Genomic DNA, 18,665 nt, shown 5'->3' with positions numbered 1-18,665 from the left:
CATATCTTGCAAGTCTTCGTCATTGGCAATTTCCATCTCGTAAAACTTGACGGTGTTGTCTTCATTGAAATTGGGACATTGGTAAAAAACGCTTGCAATAGGACCCATTGCAATCTTAGAGTATAGTCGCTGAATGAAGTACGAAAATGTTGCTCTTTTGCTCAACAACAATGGTACAACCTGAGTGTTTCTCATCACAAAACCGGCTATCTCATGAGAGTAGGTCTCACCGTTCAGATGGGCATGCACAAGGTACTGGGTTGATGAAGTCATTTTGACTGGGAAAGTGTTTGGGTGTTGTAAGCTCAAGTCAGATTGGATAAAATTGTTGGTGTGGGCTGTAACGTTTAGAAAATATTGGGTGGCCTTATAAATCGTGCTTCTTACATCCTTGCCAACACATAGACACGCTGATCTATGTCAAGTACCCCATCACGCGTCTGATAAGATTCCTGCAACGATTCCTGATAAGATTCCTGCAATGATTCCCCCTAGACAAAGCATGCATGCAGCCCTACATCTAGCAGCTAGTTCTGAAATAAATATTTATATATATATATATATATATATATATATATATATATATATATATATATATATATATATATATATAAATATATATATATATATATATATATATATATAAATATTTATTTCTATTTATATATTTATTTATTTATGTATATATATATATATATATCAATATTTATTTATAATTATATATATATATTTATTTATATATATATATATATATCAATATTTATTTATATTTATATAATTATTTATGTATATATATAAATATTTATTTATGTATATATATATTTATTTATTTATATATGTCATGTACCCTAGCATGCGTCTGCATGTGTCCTGAAACGATTCCTGATAAGATTCCTGCAACGATTCCTAATAAGATTCCTGCAACGATTCCCCCTAGACAAAGCATGCATGCAGCCCTACATCTAGCAGCTAGTTCTGAAATAAATATTTATATATATATATATATAAATATATATATATATATAAATATATATATATATATATATAAATATTTATTTATATTTATATATTTATTTATTTATGTATATATATATATATATATCAATATTTATTTATAATTATATATATATTTATTTATATATATATATCAATATTTATTTATATTTATATAATTATTTATGTATATATATAAATATTTATTTATGTATATATATATATTTATTTATTTATATATGTCATGTACCCTAGCATGCGTCTGCATGTGTCCTGAAACGATTCCTGATAAGATTCCTGCAACGATTCCTGATAAGATTCCTGCAACGATTCCCCCTAGACAAAGCATGCATGCAGCCCTACATCTAGCAGCTAGTTCTGAAATAAATATTTATATATATATATATATATATATATATATATATATATATATATATATATATATATATATATATAAATATATAAATATTTATTTATATTTATATATTTATGTATATATATATATCAATAGTTATTTATATTTATATAATTATTTATGTATATATATAAATATTTATTTATGTATATATATATTTATTTATTTCTATATTCATGTATATGTTTTTATTTATATATATACATAATATATATATATATATATATATATATATATATATATATATATATAGATATATATATATATATATATATATGTTTATTTATTTATTTATATAGCGTAATTAATCTTCAAAAAACCATAATTAACACAACGACCACATTAATTTTAATTGAACGATCCGGTTTTGGCAACCCAAAACAACCGGTATATCACAATATTACATTGCAAAATAACAAATAAAAACTTGTAGTACATGCTCGATCGTTGCAACAAAGAAAACAACACTTAATCTAAACTACTCAAGTATCACTGCAAGAACAAGTGGATCTTCAACGCCTCGGTTAACCTCTCCACTGTATGTCCAAAACATTAGATCCACGTCCACATCGTCTTTCACACGGTCCCAATAATACATGTAGGTGCCTTCTGGATTATTATCCGTCAACGTAATGTATGGACAACGGTAATCTATCTGTTTAACTTTTCTGGTTGGACCATCTAGTTGACGAAACCCAGTGTTGATGGCTCTAACAATTCTCTGGAAATTCCAGTGGGGGTTAAGGCAGACACGCATGTGCCTACCTTCCTCAAAAAAAACGACAGCCCAAACTGAGTTCATTTTTTAGTGTTTGCAGTAAGAATGAAGAAAGAGTTGGTACTTCAACTCCACACACTCATACCTATATTTATAGGGGGTGAAATACAGAGGAAAATAACTTTGTTAATTATTAATAACTTAAACACTAATAGGAAACTTGGTAATGTTAAAAAAACATTTCATTAATATATGCTCAGAGCATTTAATTGGACGGTACAGAAGTAATTTAAAGGGTAAAGAAATTGCGACATCTAGGAAATTACAACGGTTAGGACAATGTCTTCTCTGTCCTCCATCATTCGAGTGCATTGAATGTCGTCCTCCATAGTCTCCCACCAACGCTGTCTTTCAAGAAAAACACCGCCCCTTGTTCTAAGTCTCTTGATAGATCTGATTTGTTCGCCTGGACTCCACTCTCCGTCCAAAAACCTTAAGAGGGTTCTCTTAAGCTGGTCCATGGTTTGAATGTTCCAAAACAACACCTGCATAGGAGGTTTGACGGCAGAGAAAATGACGTATCCAGTCCTTCGACGATAGTCCGGTTGATAGTCGAAACGCCTCACAGGGGGTGGAGGCTCTGTAGTCCGGTGCGAGCTATCTGGCCTTATTCGAGATCTCATTTTTTGCTTGTGTGTACTAATGCACACAGTAAACCCTAATTTATAGAGGGTCTGAAGTCTTGCCATAGGTCTGGATCACAATTAGGGTTTCGTATACAAGGCATACACGTAAACCCTAATTTTGAAAAAAAAAAAATAGGGCCTTCTAATGCGCCAAATGGAATGGCGCATTAGTTAAAAAATTTAACTGCAAGTCGCCAAATGGTTTGGCGCATAAGAAGGAATTTTAGGAGAATAAGCCAAATCATTTGGCGCATATGTATTATGTGTGGACCCCCCAGGGGCCCACCTGGTCCCACATGGTCCCACCTGCATGTTCTGAAACGATTCCAGGAGTTACTGTAAACCAGCAATGGAGTTACTGTTAACAAGCATGCGACTGCAAAAATTTCTGATAAGATTCCTGATCAGCTTCCTGCCAGGATTCCTCCTACTCCTGCATGCATGCTACCCGAGCTGTCACCTAGACCTGAGCTGCATGCATCCCACCATGCCTTGTCACCGATAGTTTGACTGCATGCATGCCAACACATCCTGCAGAAGCAACACCAAACACTTATGGCTGTGTTGACATGTCAAGCATGCATGATGTTACCGTTTTTTTCCTCATCAATATATAAAGCACTTGGGATTCTGGAAATACATCACCATTATCACTCATCTACTCTTAGAACAATCCTTTTGCAATCAGCTTACGAATTTTCAGCCTTCAACCATGTCTCTCCTAACCATGGGCGAAACACACAGAGGAACCCCCCAGAACATCGCAACCTTCGTAAGTGTATCAGTATTACTTTATATTCATGCAACTGTCCCTGATAAACTAACTGATTTTTTTGGGCATGCTTACTCTTTTCAGAACGTTCAACGTTTTCGCACTCGTAGTAAACATACCATCGCTCCGGACGACCGCATTATACCATACCTGAACATTGCTGGTTTCGGTCCGATTAGCAGGATCGCCGAGTCTTCTATTGACCACAAGTTTGTTCTTGCTTTGCTAGAACGCTGGAGGCCCGAGACACACACCTTCCATCTTCCAACAGGGGAGTGCACCATCACCCTTGAAGACGTTCATATGCTACTCGGCCTTCCTGTTGATGGTAAGGCAATTAATGGTTGTGTTATGCAGGCGAATAGCTTATGCCAAGAGGCAATTGGAATAGACTTGATAGAAGGAGCCGTTGGTGCTAGGGGGCAAGGTGTTAACCTCAAGAGGTTAAAGGATTATTATAAAAATTTTCACTTGAATGATGCGTCTCCCCAAGAGACCATACTGCAGAAAACTAGGTGTTACATACTGTTGCTTATTGGAAACGTTTTGTTCCCAGATAGCACTGGTAACACGGTTAACTTTATGTATCTTCGTTTGCTAATGGATTTTAGTAGAGTTGGTCTGTACAGCTGGGGGTCTGCGGTTCTGGCTACCCTGTACCAGTCACTATGCAAAAACGCGGTTGCTGAGTCCTGCACATTCTATGGATGCGCCCTGTTGGTGCAGGTGTGGGGGTGGTGGAGGATGCCCATACTGGCCCCGGTTAACAACGGAAGTTGGGACTTTCCGTATGCCTTGAGGTAAGTTTTTAGTATACCATTTTCTCCTTACACATTCTACTCCATTCTAACTAAATCATTATATTTTCGTTGTAGATTTTGTGTGAAAAAAATGGACTTCACACTTAATCCGCGGTCAAATATCACAATGTACCGCATGCTAATTGATCACCTTGGACAACATCAGGTATTATCTCTAATTATTTTCTTCTTTTATTTTAAGTATTTTCCTTAAATATTTTTTCCCGAAGTAATGTATAACTCTCATGCATGCAGTTCATATGGCGACCGTATCTCGAGTGCGAGTATGAGCCTAGAGCTCAGGATGCAGAAATTTGGACGACAAAATGCTGCTTAATCCGGTACAACATAATAGAAATGCATCAAAGTGACCGGGTGATGCTTCAGTTTGGGATGCGTCAACGGATACCCGACCCTCCTGTTGACTTGGGAGTGTGGCACCTAAAAAGAGTTAACCATCAATGGACACACCAACACTGGAAGGATTTTGCACCCGATCATCGCCAGATGTGGAAGAACCGTCGCCAGTATGTCCTAAACTTCCCCGTTAGTGACCATGAAATGAAACCTTCTCCTGAATACATGAGTTGGTATCGTACAGCCACATCCCCTAACTTGTTTCTTGCAGCTCCGTTCTATTTAATTGATCCCCGTGCACAGAACTACATCTTGCCACAACAACAACAACCGGAAGAGGAACAACAACAACAACAACAACAACAACACGAACAACAACAACAACTCCGGCAACAACAACGACAACAGCAACGACAACAACAACGCCTACAACAACGCCAACAACAGCACATACAACAGCAACAACAACAACAACTCCAGGAACAACAACAACTCCAGCAACAACAACAAAATATTTTCAGTACTCCTTCCCGTTCCGCACGCAACATCCGCCAATCAAATATGTTCCAATCCCAATCTCAACCATTACAAGGGTATGAAGACCACCATCCTTCCTCGGACCAATATCAGACCCACTCACAACCATTCGGATTTACAACATTTGCTGGGTCCTCAAGGGGATTCGGCCAAAACCTAACTCCCGGTTCATCTAGCCTTCATCTTAGTCCCGACGATGGTCCTCATGGTGAATCCTCTTACCGTGGCGCCCCCTCCGGCTACGCAACACCTACAAACCAATTCGGCTTTAACCAAGGTAGTTCTAGTGCTACGGGATGCTATGCGCCGGAAGTCTTTTCCCACCCCACTCCACCACCACGAATAAGCACATTTGAGGGAATGGGTAGCCGACTTTACAACAGCGGTTTTCCGGATAATTATGGGGGCGTCGACGAATTCATAGACAGCGATCCACGCGACATCCCAGTACCAGCCCCCGTGACACAAACCCAACAAGAAGCACAAAGGGGAAGGGGTGGGGGTAGAGCTAGGGCAAGAGGCGGTGTCAATATTCGCGGCGGAATCAACGATCGCGGTAAACGTGTCATTACAAGACCAGGTTGCGGAACAGATGGCTATCTTGGTGATGGACGTCACTGATCATTTTGTTGTATTTTTCATTAATCTTTGCTATCGTTTCTGAAATTAATTGTAACCGATGTTTAGTTTTTAAATTATATTGTAATCAATGTTACAAGTTCGATTTTCGTTTTCTGCTTTACATTTTTAGGACGAAAAAATATTTTCCAAATTTATTTACGTATATATCTTAACAAATAAAAATAAAATAGGATTTTTAAAAGTAAATATTTTCATAAATATTAACTAAAATAAATTAAAAAAAATGAAAAAAAAAAAAAAAGAAAAAGGATTGCACTTAGGCGCCAAATGGTTTGGCATCTAGGGCAAAACCCTAGACTTATGAGCCATTCCATTTGGCGCATGCTTTAGGAATTTTAGGGTTAGCCATTTCATTTGGCGCATGCATCCCTAATTAACACCTATACGCCATTTCATTTGGCGCATTCAGCTAACGGAAATCCCAAACCTAGACAGTTTGGTAAATACACCGAAAACATGGTTTTTTCTGTATTTTATTTATTAAACCTGGTTATTTTAATTTTTTTTTCCTGTGTTGCCATGTCTAATGAAGTATTTTGGATTTTTTTTTTAAAGTAAGATATATTAGACATTATATTTTCAATTTTTAGACATATCGACGAAAAGTCTTATTTTTGTCATGCTATCGTTAAAACAACAATAACACATCAAAATATATACAAATAAAAATCAACAAACTACACATGCAAATACTTTTTGTCTTGCTACTAAGTAAGACCACCTCGTTTCGCCTACTGCTTTTTGTTCATAATAAATATTGCACCTGTAACTTTTGTAAAAGAAAGTAAGAAACCTAACAAGCTTTTTAGTGTATTTATATTTTTTTTATGGTTCTTGCTTTTAGTACATATATGTTAAATATGGTTTTGTTCCTATAGGGTGCGTTTGATTTGCTAAAAACGAGGTATTGGACATGACAACTTTTTTTGTACTCTGTTTGATGCAAAAACTAATCATGGTACTGGACAAAAAATATGGTAAGGTACTGGACAAAACTATAATTTCTTGTCCCCCACTAAACTATGAGACAACTTTTTGTCCCAAACACTAATTATCAAAAAAAAAATCAAAACATTACTTTTTACTCTCTTTCTTATTATTTAATATTTTAATTCATAAATATAATATTACTATTTTATATATAAAAAAATGTTATAATAAAAATTATACTGTTTTTATTCGGTTCATTGACATATCAAATAAAGTAAAGAAAAAAATCTCAATTTATTATTTTTCTTCTCATCTCATCATTTAATATTTTGATTCAAAAATATTATATAAGAAATTATATTATTTTGTCTGCTGCATAAACATATTAAACAAAGTAGAGTAAAAAAAACTATTTCTTCATCTTTTTTACTCATTAGTTAATATTTTGACTCATAAATATTATATTTTATATATTAATAAATAATATTATATTAGAAATTATATTATTTTGTTTGGTGCTTAGACATATCAAGCAAAATCGGGAAAACAGTTGTTCAGTCCAGTAATAATCAAACACAGTACAATATAAAAAGTTGTCTTGTACTATTCTGTACTGTCTAGTACTGTTATGTCCAGTACTTCATATTTTACAAATCAAACGCACCCATAAAATATTAAATTTTATTTTTGTTTTCTATTAAATAAATGGTATATTTTGATCCATACAAAATTATTATAAATGTAGCTTTAGTCCCTACTATTAAATCAATGTCTATTTTTGAATGATTATCTTGCAAATATGTTTAGAACATTTTAAAAAATTCCTTAAAAAAAAATCAAAATTTAATTTTTTTAAGTAAAAAATTTCATTACTTTTATCATTTTTTTTAATTTAAAAAATTCATATTTAATTCTTCTCATTTTAAAAAATTATAAAGTTTTATAAATAAATATATTATAGTATTTTAAATATATATAAAAAATTATTTAAAAATAAATATTACTTAACCAATTTTTAAATTTTTACAAAATAGTAGTGACTTAAAATAAAATTTAAAATTTATAAGGATCTAAAACATATTTAACCTTAATATATACTAGTTCTTTAAACCAATTTAATATATATATATATATATATATATATATATATATATATATATATATATATATATATATATATATATATATATATATATATATATATTTGTGCGTGTGTAGAACGTGTAAACAAAAGAGAGTGATAATATTTTAATAGTTTTTTACAAACATGCAAATTATTATGGACATCGATACCCTTATCTTACTGTGTGGTCAGTAGTACAAGTATACGTAGATTGGAAACCATTTTCTATACGGATCTATCATGTTATCTAATTAATAAGAAGCTATAAGAGTTTATGTTTTATGTTTTAGAAGATTGATCAAGAAGAAGCTTATGGAAAGTAGATGCAAGGTGTGTGTGACTGGTGGTGCTGGTTACATTGGTTCTCTCTTAGTCAAAAAGCTTCTACAAAAGGGTTACACTGTCCATGCCACTCTTAGAAACTTGAGTAGTACTCTTTCATTCATAATTTGTTCTCTCTCACTTTTTATTTTTTTCATCGATTATTAATTAGTGGTTAATTTATTCATTGTAGAGGATGAATCCAAAGTAGGTTTATTGAAAAGCCTTCCTCATGCAAACACTAGACTTGTGTTATTTGAAGCTGACATATACAAAGCAGATGAGTTTTGGCATGCAATCCAAGGATGTGAGTTTGTCTTTCATGTTGCTACTGCCTTTCAACACCAAACTCATTCTCAGGTTCATTTCTCAAACTCTTTTCTTTTCTTTTGTAGCATGAACTTGAAACTTTGTCCCATTAAAAACTAATATATAGACAAGAGAAATACTCCCTCTGGCCTTATTTATAAGCAAAGATGCCTTTTTTAGATTCATTGAATAATGAATGTATCTGGTCTACATAATAGACCAGATACATTCATTATTCAATGAACCTAAAAAAAGAATCTTTGCTTATAAATAATATGATCTAATAACTAACCATAAATATGGGAAAAAAATTATGATGCAAAAACTTCTTTAAACTCATAAAATAGTATTTATCAATAAACAAGATAAATTTATATCATTTTCTTAATTCTTTAAATTATAGAAAATAATACTAAATGAATACTTGATGTATAACCAACTTATATTCTCATATTTATTATGAAAGATGAATTGATATTAAAATAAATATTACATAAAACTTATATATTATTTAACATGATAACTAAAATAAAATAATTTATTTTAATACACATAACTATTAAAAGTTATTATATTATTTTTTTTATAGAAAAAAAATTAATAAAATTCATTAAATTTATTAAGTATTATAAAATCCAATAAAAAATATTCATTATATTTAAAATATTTATTAAAATTACAAACTAAACAACTAAGAATTGTTAGACTTCTATATTCTCTTGTTTTTAATTAAAAATTAGTTTTAAAACACAATCTTATACAAAATACTCCAATAAGCAAAATGATAAAAAAACACATTTATATTGGCTCGAAATCAAAAAATGTGCCTTGTAGACATAGAGTGCCTCTTGCACACCTAGCGACCCATCTAAGTAGATCTCGTGCCTCACGTGCATTAGACACATGTGCCTTGCGTGCCAGCCAAAGGATACATGTGTATTACATTGGGGGCTTGAACCCCCAAAAAAAAAAATGAAAATTTTATATTATAGCACTCTTCTATTTTTTGACCAGCCCCCATTAAATAAACAAGTTTGAGTGACTACACTTATCAACTTATTAAAGTTTACTCTTGACTAATCTTTAACAACATTAATTCTTTTACCTAATATCATTTTAACCTTCTATTTAGTTTCAAGATTTTTTTAGTTTGGTGTTTATTAAAAAAACATTTTATATGTTTAATTAGTTTTAGAGATTAATATTTATAAATAGACATTGTAATTTTTTTAAACATCCATTAAATTAAATTATTATATAGCTTAAAAATGAGCATTAAAAAAAAATTGATTGAATATAAGTATAAAATAGTTTACGCTGAAAATACATACATATTAATCTCTTAGTTTTATTGGCAAATACAATCAACCATCATTAAAAAAAATTATAAACGTTTCTATATTGATTTTCTGTAATATTGTGTTTAGATCAAAATCAAGACAAATTATTTTTTTAATCATCAAGAAAATGGCTATTTAGATGTTTTATTTTGCTTGTGAGATTTTTATTATTAAATTGAATAAAATTGATATCATAGATTTACTATTTGATAATTAATTTTAAAAGGTAAATGTGATCAACGATTCTTCTAAAATATTGATGAAAATTAAAAAGTATGTAATATATCTAATAATATATTTATACATTATGAAAACATGATTAAATGTTTTTTAAATATAAAAATTCATCAACAATAATTGTAGTTTATATACATTTCTGTAGAATTTTTTCATTATAAAGATTTATGTTACAAAAATTCATCAAAAATTTCTTTAATCAAAATACACACATTTTATTAGCCCCCACCAAATCAAATTTCTGGATCCGCCACTAGTGCCAGCCAATATCGAAATACAACAAATGCACACCTTGCGCACCTCCATGCTTAAGGCAATGCTGAAATATGATATCTTATTTAATATTTGAGATTTTGAGGCATACTTCCACAATTATCTACCTTGTCTCAAAATTGATGATGATGATGTTATTTTACCTACCAACCACTTCTCTCTCTCTCTCTCTCTCTCTCTCTCTCTCTCTCTCCAAAGCTTGAATCACTCTTCAATAATATGATCAACGTCAACAATGCTTGAACATTGATATGGGAAAATGTTGTAAACATGTTCGCGAGATTCTCTTCCAAAGCCACATTTGTTGAACATGTAACTCCAAACACAAGAGCAGAACACGAGAGAGGGATTGTAATGTTTGGTATTCAAAAACGTTTTTGAAAAAGATTGATTTAAAAAAGAGTAGAAGAAGATATTAAGTAGCAGAACATTAAAGATAGAAAATAAAGAGACAAATTATCCTTGTTCAACCTTAAACCACACAAACTTCTCCGATCCCCAAGAGTTTTCTTTTGAGATTTTCACTACCAATAACTTGCACTTTTACACAGGTTCATCCTAACAATCTTACGCCAAACTTTTCACAAGTTTAACTTACAACCTCAAGTCTATTACAATAGAACAAGAGGCCTAAGCTTTTGATTAGGAAAATTTAGTACAATAACAAATAAAACATAACTCTCAGATTAGGCTTCTCTCTCTCTCTCTCTCTCTCTCTCTCTCTCTCTCTCTCTCTCTCAGAGCACTAAGGAAATTTTTAGTTAATAAAAGTGATAACAGAATGAGAATGAGTGAGATAGAAGAGAGTAGATACTTCACAAAATTTATAATATGAAAGTGAGGAAAACACTACTTTATATAGTAAAAAATTTAGCTTAAAAGGTAATAATCTATGAGCTTGAACATTGTCTATTTAATTAGAAACGATAAGCTAGTTGATTAGAATAAACCAGAAAAGGAAATCCTAATATGTTACGTACCTTAATCTATTAAAGGGCTTCCTAACCAACTAAGAGTTGAACTTGCTCCGTAATCAATAAGATGAAGGTTCTAATTGATTAGACAATGAGTTTAGCTTTCATAATTGATCAAAATTCTTCGTAATTGATTAAGCACTTTCCATAATTGATTTTTAGAAAAAATGAGAAAAATATGAAAAGTTTAAACTAGTTTTAGTGCGTGCGCGCATTGCCTTATTACTTCAAGATTTACTCCTGCTTAAATTACACTCAACTGATCAAATACATGATAAAAACACTAAGTGCTTGATCAGGCTAGAATTCCCATACTCAGATACTTTTGTATGATTAATTTGACTCTTTTTAGCTCTCCATAGAGGATTTTGGATACTTTTCTTTGAGCTTTCTTCTTGATTGATGATACTTGTGATTTAACTTTTTCTTGTTCAATTGTCATCATCAAAACCTTTAGAATACTTTAACTTTCACAACACATAGAACCATAACCTTCTCAACCACAATCTTTTTTGACTCGATCATGTTTCATATGAAATAAAAACGAATATCAATGTGCTTTGTCTTCTCATGATATAGTTGAAAATTAGCCAAGTGAATCAACCTTTAAACATCACAATTTATCTTCACACATTTTGGAGTGATCCATAACTCCACAATCATGCCTATTAACAATATGACCTCCTTGACCTCTTCAACAAGGAAATTATATTTTGCTTGAGTAGTAGATAAAATGAATACTAATTGTTGATTCTCTTTCTAACTTATAGTTATTCTAAGCAACATAAACTTATAATTCGGAAGATATTTTCTAGTGTCCACATTACCTACATAGTTCGCATCCACAAAAATTTCTAAAAAATATTTATCTTGAGTTATCTCTGTGTACTTCAAGTCAACCTTCAATGAACCATTCAAGTATCAAAGTATCCACTTTAAAGCTTCCAGGTGAACATGACCTTAATTTGCCAAAAACTGACTTACTATGCTAACTACATATGCTAAGTTTGGTCTACAACAAACCATACCATACATGATGCTTACAATCCTACTTTCATAGGTAATAATCTCCATCATCTTCTTATCTTATTATGTTTGAAGAAGTCATATAGTTAAAAACTTAGTGTGATGATACAAAGGAGTGTTAACGATTTTAGAATCTTACATTCTAAACCGCTCTACCACATTCTTCAAGTAACTATATTGAGACAATAATAATTCACTCCCTTTGTAGTTTCTTGTGGTATCCATCTCTATGATTCTCTTAACTTCACCAATATGTTTCATCTAAAATTATCCTCGAGCTTGCTGATATCTTCCTTGCCAGAGCTGCCATCAAGATATCATCAACATGCAGAATAAGATAGATAATGATTCCCTTATTCCTCATCAATATGTATGCACAAGTATCATAACCAATTCTCAAAAAACCATGTTTAAGAAAAATTTCATCAAACCGGCGATACCACTTTCTTGAGATTTTTGCTTAAACCCATACAGGTATTTCTTCAATAAAAAAATAATAGATTAAGCCAAATAGAACACTACATTATATTTTATCATAAAAAAACATAAGCATCAAGTTGATCATATGAAATATGTTAAAATATTTAATAATAACATTTGTTAAAAGGTCATTACTCAAAGTTTTTATTAAAATAAAAAGTTATACTAAAATTAAAAGTGTATGGAAGAAAGATGGACAAATATTTGTTGTCCTAACCTCTATTAAAATACACAAAAATCATATATGGAGTTTGATTAAGACTTTGTTTGTTATAGATTTTAAAAAAATTGTATTTAAAAAAAAAATCATTTTATGAGAATTTTTAAAAAAATATTAAAAGTTATTTTCAATTATTTTTCATAAGTTAAAAGAATAAATTTTACATCTAATTATTAAATATTTATTATTTAAAGATTTTAATTTAATCAAAACCATATAAAATTTTTAAAACGATATATCTAAAAAATAATTTTTTTTATAAAATCAATTTAAAATAATAAATTTAAGTGATATTTTAAAAAATAAAAACTATAATAGAATAATAAAATACTTAAAATAATATTAAAGAATTAAAATAAACTACACTTTATGATTTTAAAATAAATTATAAAAATCCTAAATTATTCTGTAGGTTAATTTGTGATTTTAAAATGAGATCATGCCAAGAAGCCTTTATAGGGCCACCTTTGTCGTTAAATTAAAGCAATTAAATTGCTAATATATATATATATATATATATATATATATATATATATATATATATATATATATATATATATATATATATATATATATATATATATATATATATATATATATATTCTTTCCTGAAAACTCAAGCATGTCCACTAGGACATTTGTCAATTTTGTAATTATTCCAGAGTATAATATATTTAATTTAAACATAATTATATTTTTACTTAAGTCCATATATAATTTTGAGAATCTAAAATATTTGAGGCATGTGCGGTAGGCTTGACTGCACACCCACAAGGCCGACCCTGCCTATGTGAATCCCAACTTATTAGTTTGTATAGTGGTGTTACTTTCAATCCGCTTGAACTTAAATAAAGGCACTGTGAATATCACATAAACAGTCTTCTAAATTTCCTCAATGACCCGAAAGTACAGTCTATATGCCATTATAAGATTCCTATCATTAGAACTTGAGAAATACATGGATTCAGACTTAACCATAATTCCACTATTTTGCATTATACTACCACCATCCTTTAAATTTGTATAAAAGGAAAAATTATTAATGTTGTATGTAGTCCAAGTTATTACTTTACATGTAGACATGTATGACATCCATTTAATTGTCTTGAATGAACTCTCATCATTAGAAATCCTTTCATTCAACCAATTTATGAAACTCTTGTTGTGCTCTTTGAACAACCACTTGTAACTCATCCGCAGGAATGTTTCCTTGATAAATCTTTTGTGAATGGATATGTAAGGTTGATCATCAAAATTATTCAATATATAAAATATGCTTGAAGAACTACATACCGAGCCACTAACTTAACATTTAAACCTTGTGTAGCTCTACCTTCAAATCTTCCATCATGACGAAACTTTGAAATTGCTATAGAGTTTTCTTGTGAAAAATAGTTTGAACAAAACACAATAGTTTCTAGATAGAGTTTGATATATTAGGGGGAAATGTGTTCTTTTTCCTAATTCTTTTGGGCCAACTCTTGTCATATACCAATCATCATCATATCCAGACGGGAATTCTTGTCATCTTTTGTCTTGCCTTTAATGTTTAGAAGTGTTCCAATCAAACCATCACACATATTTTTCTCTACATGTGTCAGATCAAGACAATATCTTATATTGAGACTAGACCAATATGGAAGATCAATACAATTTATAACATTAATAAATTGTTTTTGTTTATAAATTGCCTCCCCAAATAAGGGCTTAAGAGTGATATCAAACTCATGCTCTCTAATTAAAGCCTTCTAGAATCTATGATATGGATGATTGGGGTTTAGAAATTTTTGAGGCCCAAGATAGATATAGTCTTTTCCATATTGAAGTTGGTGGGAGCATGTATTAGATTCACATATATGACACACTTTATATCCCTTGACGTTGTATCCAGACAAATTTCCATATGCAAGAAAGTCGTTGATTGTGCAAAATAACATGGCACACATCTTAAACTTCTCACTCCAATACGCATCATCAAGTCTTCATCCCAAAAATAATTAAATCTTCAATCAATGGACTTAGATAAACATATATGTCATTTTCTTGTTGTCATGGCCCTAAAATCATCATAGACAACAACATATATTTGTGCTTCAAGCACAACCATGAAGATATGTTGTAAATCATGAGAAGAATAGGCCATTAAGTATGGTTAGTACTCATATTATCAAAGGAGTTCATTCCATCAGTATCAAGTCCAATCCTAAGGTTTCTTGGCTCATGGCTAAAATCTGGATACAACAAATCAACAACTTCTTTCTCATACAAGAAACTTAATCTATTAACTTTCATCCAACTATGATCCATAATAAGTTCTGAAATTAAAATAAAAAATCCATGGAAAATCATGCATCTTGAATGAAATTTTTTCTAAGTCACATTATAAAAACAAAACATTGCTAAGTGACAACAACACATAACATTCTCAACAAGACAAAAACACAAAAAACAATCTCACTCTCAATCACAACAACGTAAAAGATTCAAAATTTTAATAAGTCACAATACCTAAATAACAACAACAACAACAAAAATCACAATCTCAACAAAACAAAACAATAACAACATCAACAATAAACCTTTTACTTATCTAAAAAAATAACAAAATATAACATTCAATCTCAATATAAACAACAACAACATTTAAACTTTAGGGTTTAGGATCTCAACAACAACAACAATATATTGAAAACACCCTTTCTTGTTGTTTTATTGTTGATGTATCACCAACTTTGAAGGTTTAGGCTTCAAAGATGCAAAAACAGTATATTAAAAATTTTAATTTAAAGATTAATGTAAAATTTTATTTTATCAAGTTAATGGTATTCTTGAACCTTGACATTAATTTTCAAGATATTAAAAATTTGAGAAGATATTACGACACAAAAGTGGCTTAAAATGAATGAAGAAATAAATTGTATGTGCTGAAACTCGAAGCGTGTCCCTGAGGGACATTTCTCCACGTGTGGAAAACCTGACAGTGGTTAAAAGTTTTTTAATTTTAATTTTAAAAAATAAAAAAGGAACATGCCATATTTCACCATAAATTTTATCTTTAATCGAGGTGAAATGTGTCTTGAAATTTAAGAATAAAGAAAGTCACCTAAGCGAAAGTTCGTTATATATATATATATATATATATATATATATATATATATATATATATATATATATATATATATATATATATATATATATATATATATATATAAATGTGTCTTGAAATTTAAGAATAAAGAAAGTCACCTAAGCGAAAGTTCGTTATATATATATATATATATATATATATATATATATATATATATATATATATATATATATATATATATATATATATATATATATATATATATATATATATATTTTGTAGTACTCAAAGATTTTATAATTCTTATAGCAATAAATTCTAAGAACTTTTTATTTGTCTCTCTAAGTTTATCTTTAGAAAATACTCCCACACAACAAAAGTGATAGAAAAACACATTTATATTTTTTCAGAAATCGAGAAAAACCTCTCACAGACCCAAAGTGCACCTTGCGCTCCCATGCCAAGTTCAACATATTGAAAATGTTTATTATTACTATGATGATTTTATTTTGAATATGCACCAACTTACTATGATTAAATTTTACAATTTGTAATCATATCTGATTTAATAGTTAAGTTATTTTTTTTATATTTTTTATTAATTATTGAAAAATATTAATCATGTACTTTTTATATCTATCATAATACTCACCCATATGTAAATGTTTGTGGCAGTTTAAGAACATTGAAGAAGCTGTAATAGCAGGTGTAAAAAGTATAGCTACGAATTGTATTAAATCAGGAACTGTAAGAAAACTGATATACACTGGCACAGTTGTTGCTTCTTCACCATTGAAGGATGATGGAAGTGGCTACAAAGACTTCATTGATGAAACTTGTTGGACACCTCTACATCTTCCTCTCACTGCTCTCCATAAGGTAGTAATTAATAATTATACACCTCTCCATCACACTTCCAAAAACGAGAGTATATAACAAATAATAGGTAATTATTTTGTTAGGAATATGCTGAGTCCAAGACATTAGCTGAGAAAGAATTGTTAATTAGTTATGGCAAAGAGGCAAATGGAAGTGGTGGAATTGAGGTGGTTAGCCTAACCGTTGGCCTAGTGGGAGGAGATTCTCTTCTAAGTTACATACCAGCAAGTGTTGCAATTCTTATTGCTCAGCTTAAAGACAATGAAGACATGCATCAGTCTTTGAAATTCTTAGAAGATATATGTGGAAAAATTCCATTAGTCCATGTTGATGATGTTTGTGAAGCTCATATCTTTTGTGCTGAGGATCCGTCTATCAATGGAAGATTCTTGCTTGCAAACTCATATGCATCGTTAGTAGAGATAGTAAATTATTATCTTCAAAACTATCCAGAATTCAATTTGAAGGAGAAGTAAGTTTATATTATTGATGAAAATTGAAAAGTGGAGCATTGAATTATAAGTATGTAAAATGTGAAAATATTTGACATTTGGTTTTAGGTATTTGGAAGGGCCAAATAGAGAAATCAAATGGGCATCAACAAAGCTAATTGATGAAGGGTTTGTTTACAAGTATGATCTTAAGATGATATTGGATGATAATATTGAATGTGCAAGAAGGATAGGTGATCTCAGTATGTAATGATATAAACATGAGGATTTTTCAATCCACCTTTTATATGCTTGAGTCTATCACAATTTACTGCTCAAAGGATCTTTGTAATATTGTATTTTCAGTTAAAATAAATTTTCAGAAGGATCTTTTCGACAAATCCGAGTAGAATCTTTTCAACCAATCCCAATATTTTAGAGGATAATTAATAAACTCTATATAATTAAATTATGTTTGTATAAACTCTCTATTTATTGATAAAATCTCTTTTTAGAATTTGCATGCATATATTTTTAAATTGTTTGGTAGAATTTTATTAAATAATAATTAGTCTTTGTATTGAAGAAAAAATATTATCGTAGAATTCATTAATGAGTGAGATAAGTCAAATGATTAAATTTTTTGGAGTACAAGTTAGGGTTAAGATAATTTTTCTTAATTGTGCTAATAGTGTATTAATTAGGCAAGATTGGGATAATGCATGATTAGTTTAGTGGAGGTTAAGTTAAGGTCATGTATAAGAAATGTAGAAAGGTTAAGGTCATGTGTGATGAGTTTAAGGATGGTTAAGTCCATGTGTAGAGTTAATAAGTGATAAATTTTGCATGAGAGCCAACTCATTCTCTTTCCATTTTCCTTTTCTAATTCCTATACAATTCCCTTTATCCCATTCATGCATGAAACAAAAATTCTCTTAAGAAAAGATCACATAAACTTTTTATATATTGATCTTAGTTCAATATGTGATCTATCTCTTAATAGAAAAATTTCAAAGAAATAATTTTGGTTATGAAAAATTTATAAAAATAAATTTTAATATTTAAATTTAATTTCTATTCATCAAAATATTTAGATAACATATTTGAAATCACC

At 30.2% G+C, this 18,665-nt stretch overlaps 1 protein-coding gene across 1 annotated transcript; it reads left to right on the top strand.

Annotated features, from left to right (window-relative positions):
- Positions 1–8,192: 8,192 nt before the first annotated feature.
- On the top strand, positions 8,193–17,952 carry LOC131633508 (putative anthocyanidin reductase). Its single transcript, XM_058904223.1, has 5 exons — positions 8,193–8,400; positions 8,488–8,654; positions 16,917–17,120; positions 17,204–17,592; positions 17,681–17,952. Exons 1-5 carry the CDS (start codon positions 8,286–8,288, stop codon positions 17,820–17,822), a joined length of 1,017 nt encoding a protein of 338 aa, XP_058760206.1. The 5' UTR covers positions 8,193–8,285; the 3' UTR covers positions 17,823–17,952.
- The last annotated feature ends 713 nt before the right edge of the window (positions 17,953–18,665 follow it).

The sequence above is a fragment of the Vicia villosa genome, unplaced genomic scaffold, assembly GCF_029867415.1.
Source record: "Vicia villosa cultivar HV-30 ecotype Madison, WI unplaced genomic scaffold, Vvil1.0 ctg.001130F_1_1, whole genome shotgun sequence".
NCBI lineage: Eukaryota > Viridiplantae > Streptophyta > Magnoliopsida > Fabales > Fabaceae > Vicia > Vicia villosa.
The sequence above is the reverse complement of the archived record's forward strand: the minus strand, read 5'-3'. Positions and strand labels throughout refer to the sequence as shown.